At 39.6% G+C, this 13,277-nt stretch overlaps 1 protein-coding gene across 1 annotated transcript in view; it reads right to left on the reverse strand.

Moving 5' to 3' along the window:
- Positions 1-10,287: 10,287 nt before the first annotated feature.
- LOC138308703 (uncharacterized) overlaps positions 10,288-13,277 on the reverse strand; it is a 4,794-nt gene continuing 1,804 nt past the window's right edge. The window contains exons 2-3 of the mRNA XM_069249732.1: positions 11,048-12,796; positions 10,288-10,370 (exon numbers count right to left, since the gene is read on the reverse strand). Coding sequence (XP_069105833.1) covers positions 10,288-10,370; positions 11,048-12,796 — 1,832 coding nt within the window. The remainder of the gene's footprint in view (positions 10,371-11,047; positions 12,797-13,277) is intronic.

Genomic DNA, 13,277 nt, shown 5'->3' on the forward strand with positions numbered 1-13,277 from the left:
TCTTGACAACAAATCAGCACAATAATTCTGTGAACCCTTTACGTACTCAATCTGACAATTGTACCCTGTAATACCTAATGCCCAAAGTTGTATCTTTTTGTTTTGCATTGGTGCCTCTAACAAATATTTCAAAGGCTGGTGATCTGTTTTGATCGTAAATTGAGCATTATGCAAAAAATTATATAATTTTTGAAGATCGTAATGTATAGCAAACGCTTCCTTTTCAACCGTTTACCACCGTTTCTGCGTATCACTTAAAGTGTGAGATAAGAAATAAACGGGTTTTTCCTCTCCATCCACCTCCTGAGCCAGACATGCCCCAATACATGTGTCACTAGCATCAGTATGGAGAACATAAGGTTTGTTAGTATCTGGATATACTAACATAGGCACAACGGTCAAGCTTTGTTTTAGAAAATCAAAACTGGTCTGACAATCATCTGACCACTTAAATCTTGCATATTTCTTGGTCAAATTGATTAAAGGTTCTGCAATCTTTCCAAAATTTGGTATAAATCTTCTGTAATAGCTTGCCATACCGATGAACCCTCTAACCTCTCGTACATTTTTGGTGCGGGTACAGACCTCATAACTTTATCTGGATTCGGTTTTACACCATCTTTACTGACATTGAATCCTAGATAACAAGTTTCTTCTTGCCCAAAAGTACATTTCTTTAGTTTTAATTTAAGCCCATGTTCTCTCAATCTATCAAAGACCCTCTGGATATGTTTCAAGTGTTCTTCTAATGTCTCTGAGAAAATCAAAATATCATCAATGTAAGCTAAGGAATAATCTTCCATACCTTGCAAAACTCTACTTAGTAAAGACTGAAATACTGAAGGAGCATTTTGTAACCCAAATGGCATTACATTAAACTCAAATAATCCCTTATGACATACAAATGCCGTTTTTTCTTTGTCTTCATCATCCATTGCTACCTGCCAATAGCCACTCTTAAGATCAAGAGTTGAAAAATACTTTGCTTTATTAAGCAAACACAGTATATCATCAATCAACGGTAAGGGATAACTGTTTACTTTTGTCACTTTGTTCAGACCTCTGAAATCGACACAAAATCTTTTAGTGCTATCTTTTTTATCTACAATTACTACCGGAAAACTCCATGGAGACTGTGACCGACTAATTACACCTGCCTGAAGCATATCCTTAACAGCCTGATTTACCACCTTTCTCTTATTCAATGGTGTTCTATAGGGTCTCATTTTAATTGGTTGATGATTGCCGGTATCGATTTTCATCTTCACCGTTTCAGTTCTACCCAATTCATAATCAGCTTTAGCCATTAAAACCGAATTTTGCTTTACTAGGTTCGTAATAACCTCTCTATGTTCTTCAGATACTTTCATATTTTCTAAATCAGACTTATCAACACTATTGATGACTTTCAAATCTGAATTCTTTTTTATTTCCCCTGTTAATGAAGATCTAATACTCTGACCTTTGATCATTTCAACCTTACCTACAGTGCACCCTTTTCTTATCTTTATAGTTTTATTGGTGTTATTAACTATCATTACTGGAGTTTTGTTGACATTATCTAGTTTAACTACCGCATTTGCAACCATTACACCTGGTTCTTGACTAACATAGCCTTTATCGATAGCCAATACCTGATAGGTATTTTCATGAAAATGACCCCAGTTTTTAATCTTCCCCTCACAAACAGTAGCTGTTTGAGGTTTCAACACTACATCTTTAGTACTTCTTATTAGGATGCAATGTGTATGTCTTCTTCTAACGGTACATAGGTCTTGCCTATTCTCAAGCTACCTAAATCATAGTAAATTCTTGCTCCTTGTTCCTTTAGCCAATCTCTACCAAGAATTACATTTCGGTTTATATCTTTCACTACATAGAAATTATGATTTAACCTTTTATTACCTTCAATAAAAGTCAGATTAGCGGATCCTTTTATGTCTAATTCATTACCACTTACACTTTGTAAACTTATCTTATGTTTCTTTAACTTAGGAGGATATTTCATAGCCTGATAAACTCTCTCATGAATGAGTGAAACTTCAGCTCCTGTATCTAAAAGAACTCTAAATTTCTGCTTTCCAAATTTTACCAGAATTGAGTTAGGATTACCTATATTATTAATTACAAACTGTTTCATCTTCTTTTGATTAATTACTTTACTCCTATCGTCGGTTCCTTTTCGACAGGAGTTTCTTAGTTTCCCTGATTCCCATTCCATAATTGAGGACAGTCTCTGCGTAAATGTGGACCATTACAGTTCCAACATCTTATCCTTCTTTCCTGTACAACCTCGTGCACCTGTTTAACTTTGCAATCGCGTGCTATATGACCCGTTCTATTACACTTAAAACAACGTTTGGATCGCAAGTGATCTATATCCATAGGCTCTTCTTTTCTATCTTGTCCAAAACTTCCATAGGATCTTAATTTAAATGCCTTTCTTAAATTCTGTTCATCCCTAGCAATATCAATAGCCCTCTCTATTGTTTTAGGTTTTTGTCTCATTATTTGCAGTCGAGATTTGTCATGATAAAGTCCGTCCGTAAAATAACCAATAAGTTGCTTGTTTGCAACGCCGTCAGTTCTATCCACTTCCCCATACGCGTCCTTTGCCAGCTCAAGGAGTCTCTCTCCATATATTTCCACATTTTCATGCTGTTTTTGTCTAATTTTGCGCAACAACGATAAAGCATGTTGCTCGTCCGCAATTTCCCCAAATCTCGTAATCAACTGGATTCTGACATCCTCCCAACCCGTATCTGGATGTTCTTTGATATATCGTGATAGAAAATCTGCCACGACCCCCTTACTAGTAGACACGGCTACCGTTGCTAATTGTTCCCTAGGAAAGTCAATATTAACGCAAGGATATCGTTCAATTTCTTTGATCCAAGGTTTACATTTTTTTTCATCTATTCCATCAAAAGTGGATACATGTTGTACCATACTTTGTAAATTTAATGAGTTTGATAAAGTTGATTGCAACCCTCTCATACGTTGACTAACCGTGGTATTAACCACATCTAATTTCCCTGATAACCCCTGCATTACTGCGCCAACAGCATTTACGATTTCTAACATACCCTGTTCAGCCATAGCGAATCAATAACAAAAATACCAAAGACTACTCACTTGTTCTGTTGTGGCCTGTTATTCTTCTCTTTGTCTTTGTTGTCTCTTCATTCACCATCTTCATATTTTATCCCGTTCTGGATCCTGGTCACATGCACCAATTAGACGTCCATGTTACATAACATAACATAAACATGGAAGTCAAAGTTTGTGATCGTATAGTGTTTTTATTATGTCCAATTCATCATTAGTACATCAGAGACGAGACCTCCAGCAACAGCCATACCCTGTCACTCGGGTAACGTGCTTGGCCAAAGCCAACATTCAAACTCTATTTTCTGTCAGAGTTCCATCTCCCATTTTCTCTCGCCCAGTCCCTAATCTGGTTTCGCCTCTCCGTGTCTCTGGCTGTCTCTGTCTCGCTCTCATCCGTCTCGCTCTCTGCCCAGTAGCTACATCTACCTCCCTATATATATCCTAAACCCCCGTGTGAACAGAGAGAAACATGTGGCTAATTTCTGCAAGTATTTCACTTTGTGATCAATTAGCGATCAATTAACTCAATTACCACTATATTATATATTATTAACTTTCACACGTACTTGAAACATGAATAATATTTCCATTAATATCAATGTTGAAACATTACATTGTCTCCGGTGACCACTGGAAGTACGATTAAATACATATGCTAAAATTAACTGTCAACCAGCTCCCATATCAATTGAGATAAATGAACCTCAACGGCCCATTCCTAAATCCTATAATTGGAATTTAATATGATGACAATTTAGAACATTGTTGTACTGAAATAAAATGCCTTCTCTCTACTCACACACACGAACTCTAGCTAGTACTATAATCTAAGGAATATTATATACAGTGTATGAATACATGATACAACTCAATCTACCAACACCCATCCAATTTCATACTTCATTAATATATCAATTAATTACTTAATTGATATTAATTACCATTAATATTATACCATTTTGTCACAGTTGTATCAATAAGGAATTGCTGCAGTTGTGATAGTAGTATTGATTCCATTATAACGAACTGTGACATGTATAGCATTAACAACACCAAATGTACAAAATGGTCATCAGGTTACTCATTCTTACCATATTAAAGCTACATGTTGACTTATTTTCGTGGCCATTTTGTTTAATATTTTCATGCCTTACAACCTTTTATGGCAATTTAGTTTCACGATTTGTAATAATATGGTTCTGTTTTAATATACTTGGAATTCTAATGATTTCTGATTATTTGCAGAATTTAATCACAATCCAAAAACCAGTTGACTTACAGCATGTTCCTTTTGTGATGGACTTCAAATTTTATTTTCAATCAATTAGTTATGACAATTAAATGTTAAGTCATGTTTATGATTTTTGAAACCATTTTATCAATAAGCGTCACTCGAAGTGATAGTTTTAACAATTAACAAGGTAATGTCCTTTTTTATACTACATGTAGGTACCTGTACACTGAAATGTTCATGTTGTAATTAAGAGATGCCAATTAAAATGTACACGACCCATGTCTTTTTTGTACAAGTGCTGAAATGTTTGTGGACATATCAAATGTAATGTGCCAAATAATGTATTAGGAGTGATGTATGAACTCTGATTAATTTACCAAAAGAGTGGAGGATGTAGTGTTTCTTTATAGCTGTGTTTCATTTCTTCATAATATTGAGAGAGAAAAATGTGACTTTTTGTATTGTGATTGTATTTTACCGACAATTTACTAGCTAGTGGCATAAGTGATGCAGTATTTTTTCAGATGAATTGAGACTGCATCAGTCAGATAAACTATCACTTACAAAACTAACCCAAAAATGTTTGTAAAAGGTTGATGTATTTTTACCTTATTTTGTATACAGGTATATATATGCATGAATGTATATCAATTATAGATAAATACACTTGGCATAATATATTGCGCTTTATGTAAATGCATATGTACTAGAATAAATTATATGTCCTTTGGAATGGAATAGACTATGTTTGTACGTTGTAATTTCATAAGATAGCCATGATGATCAATGTCATGATACCCATATATACCTCATTGATGCATCTGTAGTACAGTGTACACTGATTCTGCAATAAGTGCCAACTTTAATTAATATATTAATTATTTTTTTCATATCAAACTTTCAACAAGATATAAATGTATATGTTATTATTTCAATCATAGACCTCATTTTTTTACGTATACATCTTTATCCCGACACAACATTTTTATAAAAAAAACAGGGGTACTGGCCCGAAGGGCCGGTGAGCTTATGTCATGGCGGCGTCCGTCGTCCGTCGTCCGTCCGTCGTCCGTCCGTCCGTCTGTCCGTCAACATTTCCTTTAAATCGCTACTAGTCATAGAGTTCTACATGGATTGTAACCAAATTTGACCACAAACATCCTTGGGGGTAGGGCAATAGAGTTTGTATAAATTTTGGCTCTGACCCCCAGGGGGCAGGAAGGGCGGGGCCCAATAGGGAAAATAGAGGTAAATCCTTTAAATCGCTACTTGTCCTAGAGTTCTGCATGGAATGTGACCAAATTTGGCCAGAAACATCCTTGGGGGAAGGGGAACGGAACTTGTATAAATTTTGGCTCTGACCCCCAGGGGGCAGGAGGGGCGGGGCCCAATAGGGGAAATAGAGGTAAATCCTTTAAATCGCTACTTGTCCTAGAGTTCTGCATGGAATGTTACCAAATTTGACCACAAACATCCTTGGGGGAAGGGGAACAGAACTTGTATAAATTTTGGCTCTGACCCCTCGGGGGCAGGAGGGGCGGGGTCCAATAGGGGAAATAGAGGTAAATCCTTTAAATCGCTACTTGTCCTAGAGTTCTGCATGGAATGTGACCAAATTTGGCCACAAACATCCTTTGGGGAAGGGGAACAGAACTTGTATAGATTTTGGCTCTGACCCCCAGGGGGCAGGAAGGGCGGGGCCCAATAGGGAAAATAGAGGTAAATCCTTTAAATCGCTACTTGTCCTAGAGTTCTGCATGGATTGTAACCAAATTTGGCCAGAAACATCCTTGGGGAAGGGGAACAGAACTTGTATAAATTTTGGCTCTGACCCCCAGGGGGCAGGAGGGGCGGGGCCCAATAGGGGAAATAGAGGTAAATCCTTTAAATCGCTACTTGTCCTAGAGTTCTGCATGGAATGTTACCAAATTTGACCACAAACATCCTTGGGGGAAGGGGAACAGAACTTGTATAAATTTTTGGCTCTGACCCCTCGGGGGCAGGAGGGGCGGGGTCCAATAGGGGAAATAGAGGTAAATCCTTTAAATCGCTACTTGTCCTAGAGTTCTGCATGGAATGTGACCAAATTTGGCCACAAACATCCTGACTCCCAGGGGGCAGGACGGGCGGGGCCCAATAGGGGAAATAGAGGAACAGAACTTGTATAGATGATTTTTTGGCTCTGACCCCCACTTGTATAATTTTAGCTCTGATCCCCTGGGGGCAGAGGGGGGGCCCAATAGGGGAAAATAAGGTAAATCCTTTAAATCGCTACTTGTCCTAGAGTTCTGCATGGAATGTGACCAAATTTGGCACAAACATCCTTGGGGGAAGGGGAACAGAACTTGTATAAATTTTGGCTCCTGACCCCTCGGGGGCAGGAGGGGCGGGGCCCAATAGGGGAAATAGAGGTAAATCCTTTAAATCGCTACTTGTCCTAGACTTCTGCATAGAATGTGGACCATAAAACTTTTACAAGATTTTGTATAAATTTTGACTCTGACCCCCCCCCAAGGGCAGGAGGGGCGGGAAATGAGTAGGGGAATAGAGGTAAATATTTAAATTCCTTTAGAAAAGAAATAATGAACCTGTATTCAAAACATAACTTGGCATTACAAACCAGGTGAGCGATACAGGCCCTCTGGGCCTCTTGTTTATAAAAAACAGGGGTACTGTCCTCAATTTTCAGATGATTTTTAGCTCACCTACACTTTCCCGAAGGGCCGGTGAGCTTATTCAAACGGGCGGCGTACCAATCCGTCGTCCGTCCGTCCGATCCGTAACATCCTATAAATCGCTACTTGTCCTAGATTCTGCATGGATTGTAACCAAATTTGGCCACAAAAACATCCTTGGGGGAGGGGGAACAGAACTTGTATAAATTTTGGCTCTGACCCCCCGGGGGCAGGAGGGGTGGGGCCCAATAGGGGAAATAGAGGTAAATCCTTTAAATCGCTACTAGTCATAGAGTTCTGCATGATTGGAACCAAATTTGGCCACAAACATCTTGGGGAAGGGGAACAGAACTTGTATAAATTTTGGCTCTGGCCCCCCGGGGGCAGGAAGGGCGGGGCCCAATAGGGGAAATGAGGTAAATCCTTTAAAATCGCTACTAGTCATAGAGTTCTGAATGAAATGTAACCAACTTTGGCCACAAACATCCTTGGGGGAAGGGAACAGAACTTTGTATAAATTTTGGCTCTGACCCCCCGGGGGCAGGAGGGGCGGGGCCCAATAGGGGAAATAGAGGCAAATCCTTTAAATCGCTACTAGTCATAGAGTTCTGCATGGATTGGAACCAAATTTGGCCACAAAACATCTTTGGGGGAAGGGAACAGAACTTGTATAAATTTTGGCTCTGACCCCCGGGGGCAGGAGGGGCAGGGCCCAATAGGGGAAATAGAGGTAAATCCTATAAATCGCTACTTGTCATAGGAGTTCTGCATGGATTGTAACCAAATTTGGCCTCAAACATCTTTGGGGGAAGGGGAACAGAACTTGTATAAATTTTGGCTCTGACCCCGGGGGCAGGAGGGGCGGGGCCCAATAGGGGAAATAGAGGTAAATCCTTTAAATCGCTACTTGTCCTAGAGTTTGGCATGGATTGTAACCAAAATCATCCACAAACATCCTTGGGGGAAGGGGAACAGAAACTTGTATATAAATTTTGGCTCTGATCCCCCAGGGGCAGGAGGGACGGGGCGCAATAGGGGAAAATAGAGGTAAATCCTTTAAATCGCTACTTGTCCTTGAGTTTGGCATGGATTGTAACCAAAATTCAGCCACAAACATCCTTGGGGGAAGGGGAACAGAACATGTATAAATTTTGGCTCTGATCCCCCAGGGGCAGGAGGGGCGGGGCCCAATAGGGGAAATAGAGGTAAATCCTTTAAATCGCTACTAGTCATAGAGTTGTGAATGGAATGTACCCAAATTTGGCCATAAACATCCTTGGAGGAAGGGGAACAGAACTTGTATAAACTTTGGCTCTGAACCCCCGGGGGCAGGAGGGGTGGGGCCCCAATAGGGGAAATAGAGGTAAATCCTTTAAATCGCTACTAGTCATAGAGTTCTGCATGGATTGGAACCAAATTTGGCCACAAACATCCTTGGGGGAAGGGGAACAGAACTTGTATAAATTTTGGCTCTGGCCCCCCGGGGGCAGGAGGGGCGGGGCCCAATAGGGGAAATAGAGGTAAATCCTTTAAATCGCTACTAGTCATAGAGTTCTGAATGAAATGTAACCAACTTTGGCCACAAACATCCTTGGGGGAAGGGGAACAGAACTTGTATAAATTTTGGCTCTGACCCCCCGGGGGCAGGAGGGGCGGGGCCCAATAGGGGAAATAGAGGTAAATCCTTTAAATCGCTACTTGTCATAGAGTTCTGCATGGATTGTAACCAAATTTGGCCACAAGCATCCTTGGGGGAAGGGGAACAGAACTTGTATAAATTTTGGCTCTGACCCCCAGGGGCAGGAGGGGCGGGGCCCAATAGGGGAAATAGAGGTAAATCCTTTAAATCGCTACTTGTCATAGAGTTCTGCAGGGATTGGAACCAAATTTGGTCACAAACATTCTTGGGGGAAGGGGAACAGAACTTGTATAAATTTTGGCTCTGGCCCCCCGGGGGCTGGAGGGGCGGGGCCCAATAGGGGAAATAGAGGTAAATCCTTTAAATCGCTACTAGTCACAGAGTTCCACATGGAATGTAACCAAATTTGGCCAGAAACATCCTTGGAAGGGAATAAGAACTGAGTTTGTATAAATTTTGGCTCTGACCCCCGGGGGCAGGAGGGGCAGGGCCCAATTGGGGAAATAGAAGGTAAATTATTTAAATCGCTACTAGTCATAGAGTTCTGTATGGATTGTAACCAAATTTGGCCACAAACATCCTTGGGGAAAGGGGAACAGAACTTGTGATAAGTTTTGGCTCTGGCCCCCCAGGGGCAGGACGGGTGGGTCCCCCAATAGGGGAAATAGAGGTAAATCCTATAAATCGCTACTTGTCCTAGATTTTTGCTTGGATTGTGACCAAATTTGGCCACAAACATCCTTGGGGGAAGAGGAACAGAACTTGTATAAATTTTGGCTCTGACCCCCTGGGGGCAGGAGGGGTGGGGCCTAATAGGGGATTTAGAGGTTAATATTAAAATTCTTCAGAAAAGAAACAATGAACCTGTATTCAGAACATTACTTGGCATTACAAACCAGGTGAGCGATACAGGCCCTCTTGTGTAATTTAGGGCTATTGTCGCAGCGATAAATCTTAATTTTTTATCGCTCGGCCTCTTAGGTTAATTTAGAGTTAGTATAAAAAGAAATATTATGACGTAATTTACTATATTTGTTTCATGGTATATTATTTTGAAAACAATACATCTGTAATAAAAGTTAATCATCACAAATTAATTTTAGTGATAATTTCAATTACTTTGAAATCACAAACAATTACATTAAGAGCGAACTTGGAATTCTATCAAATTTGATAGTACTGTTTAATGTTCAAAAATATGTGTAGAAAATGCAATACAATTTAGGATAAGCACATGTTTCAATGTATATTCAGCTATTTGAATCTAAGCTTTCGCTTCAAATTTCTTTTTCCCTGTTAAGCCTTAAATAATTTAAACTCACCTGAATACATTTTTAGAGAATTCAAAACGATTGTTTAAGATATTTAAATAAATGTCGAATTAATGCAGCGAATAAAGGAATAACATAAAGCAAGCAATCAACTTTATTGAAGAATGCGTACACATACAATCAGAGCTTTATCAAGCACGGCACATTGTGTATACATACGCAAGGCACACTGTGTACACATACGCAAGGCACAATGTGTATACATACGCCAAGATTTCAGCAGAATCAACACGCGATGTAGAAACATTGGCGTTTCGTTGTGCAGGTGTTTGCGAGTCGGTTTGCAAGCCAAGTTTATTAAGTTAATGAAGAAAGTATCCGATGTTGCTCTTTCAGAGACGATGTTGATTGTTCTTGCTCAGGGTTTTGAGACGTTACTTCTGTTAAGAGAATAGTCATGAATTTATCATCATTATGCTTGTTTACAACATGTACAACGGTTGTTATGTACCTTTCATTACTATTATATGCATATAGTTTTTTTCTGTTACTTCAATTTGTAGAAGGTTTTTGTTGTAGATATTGGGCAATAAACACGGATATATTCGCGAGGGTTTAATTTTGCGATACGCTTGCTTAAACTTCCTTTGCGTAATTAGCATAAATTTCGCCCTCGCAATTATTCCGTGATTACATTATTCCGTGATTACAGTTTATTTTATAAGAGATGTCCAAAATTGAGAACATTTTGTGAGGTTGATAATCGTCACCATTAGGAGAGACTATCACATCATTAATAAAATAAAATCTAATATACCCGAATTCAACATTATATGTATGGAAATCGAAACATACATATTTGAGTTCAAAAATGAGTTATTATCGTATAAAAGCAGAATTTTACTGTATGCTTAATGTATTTATTTTTTTCCTAAATTATAAATACTTCGATGGAAGCTACGTATTTGTCGTTACTATGATTTGTATTGATGGTTTGTAAAAGGTTTGTATAATAATGCAGCGCATGCTATTGGTAGTATTCGCAAAAATGCGTTTCATGTAAATCCGACACATTGTCATTCAATGTGGCTCTTATCTGCACCATACGAAAACATACCATTGTTCTTAAGTGGCGAAAATGACAGAGTTTGGGGGACATTTTGCTGAGCATTAGTTCCTTCATTGACTTCCACTCTAGAGACTTGTTTGTTGATCTGCCGCATTGCCGCGCTCATGGCTAGTTCATTTAGCGACGGGGTATTAGGGTCGGCATTTCCTTGTATCTGAGAGAACATACTTCCGGGACCTTGTACAACTGCATCTACAGCAAAGTCTTGTGGCGGCAGTGTTGTCGATGGGAGTGTTGTGGTTGGTATCGGTGTTGTAGACATGGTGGTGGAAGTTGTAGTTGTAGTTGTCGGAGCAGGAGTAGTTGTGGTTGTAGTTATAGTTGTGGTTGTTGGGGTTGTAGTTGTGCGTGTGGTTGTCGTTGGTGTCGTTGTTGTTGTTGTAGTTGGATCCTCAGTCGTTGTAGAAGTTGGCTGCGTTGGTTGCATTGTTACGGCAGTTGTTGTGGTTCCTGCTTCTATACGATCCGTCACGAATTGAACGTCCGCATGACGCCTTGTGTGTCTATTCAAAAACGGTTCTTCTGACAAAAATGTAGGTATTCGAGTAGGCGCGGTAGGCTGCGGAGATGAAACAGTTGTTCTCGCTGCCGACATTATCTTATTCACGATACCTCGTTCGAAAAATGTTGTCAATGCAGAGAGCATTTCTTTTATCTGTTTTAACATTTCCTGCTGAACTTTGAGATTATTAGCAGCCTGTTTTTGTCTTTTCTCTAGTTCCTCCATCGCCTTTTTCTGTTCCTCAAGCTGAGCATGGTCTACAGTTGTGGAGAAGGATGGAGCCATGCTCACAAACGTGTTTGTACCAGACGCATTAACTGGCATGTACATACCTTCCTTATTGTATGTAGACGTTGGAGCAGGATCGGTTGGAACATTTCTGTTTCCACCTATTCTTCTTGAAGGTTCTGGTCTACTGGCAGCCTGAAACAACGTGTTTACACCTGGGCTAGCTGTAAATACCGAAGTCGGGTACATTTTATTTGGTTCAAGTGTTGTCCTTACTGTCATCGAGGACATCGTTACCGGTATCCCCGGCATCTTCTTGGTTACATCAGATGTATCCATTTCTTGAGCTGCCTTGTGTTGTTCACCCAGAGTTGATGGCGGGTATGCGTTTGTCGGTGAAGGCAGCGTAGGTTCAGATCGTTTACGTGCAGCTGTTGATGTGGACTGGTTTTCCACCATCGTGGTTATAAAGCTTGGCTGATTAGTCGGAGAAACAGAGATCAACTGATCAAAGAAACTGCGAGTTGGAGATGGCAACAAAGAGCTAAACATATTGGAATTTACCGGAGGCAAAGTGCCAGAAGGGTTAAACAATGAACTGAATGAATCTTGTGTTGGTGATGGTTCTACTAGCCCCGTCTGTGATTGTCTTGCCCGGAAGAGATCTAACCAATGATTTGCATCGGTTGCGGTATTCATCGTTGCTCCTTCAGGATTCTCCATAATTGGTGCTAGGGTTGGCCACTGACTCTGCAAGGTCACAGGTGGCCATTGAGGTGAAAGGGTTGGCTTGTCGCTCGTTGATACTGTTGGCTTGGCGCTCGATTGTACTGTAGTCTTTCTGTTCGGAGGCAGGGTGGATCTAACGCTGGGAAGCTTGGTGAGTTTTTGTGTTTTTTCGCTTGATGTTTTTGTTGGTTTTTCGCTCGGTGGCTGTGTCAGCTTTTCGCTTGGTGGGACGATGAAATTCTCGGATGGGCTGGTCACAGTTTTGCGTTGTAAATCTTCTGTTAACAGAGATATATCAAAATAAGTTATTATTAGAAGATAACAAACAACTGTAGAAGAATCAACTAAACCTAAATAAATAGAGCTAATATTCGTAAATAATTCTGCGTATATTTACATCAGTTTATGTAATAAGTCTTTTTCTTTATCCTACACTATATCTTACTGTATCGACATACATTGAATTCATGTTGATGGTACGTATTTTTTTAGAATTATATACTTTTTGTATTGGATTACATTGAATTAATAGTATTGATCATTCAACTTGTCAAAAATGGCATTTTAAAATTGTCAATCCGAACACTTGTCTTAATCAAGACTTAATGATTTTGCGACAATTACACTCATGTTTTAGATTTAGGAGAATATTATCTACATTACGCTAAACGTTCGTTTTTTGTATTTGTTTAAATAATCGCAAGGAATATATATTTTTAACGTTAATTAACTTAACGTTAAAAGGAATGCTTTTACTCA

The sequence above is a fragment of the Argopecten irradians genome, chromosome 15, assembly GCF_041381155.1.
Source record: "Argopecten irradians isolate NY chromosome 15, Ai_NY, whole genome shotgun sequence".
Taxonomy (NCBI): Eukaryota; Metazoa; Mollusca; class Bivalvia; order Pectinida; family Pectinidae; genus Argopecten; species Argopecten irradians.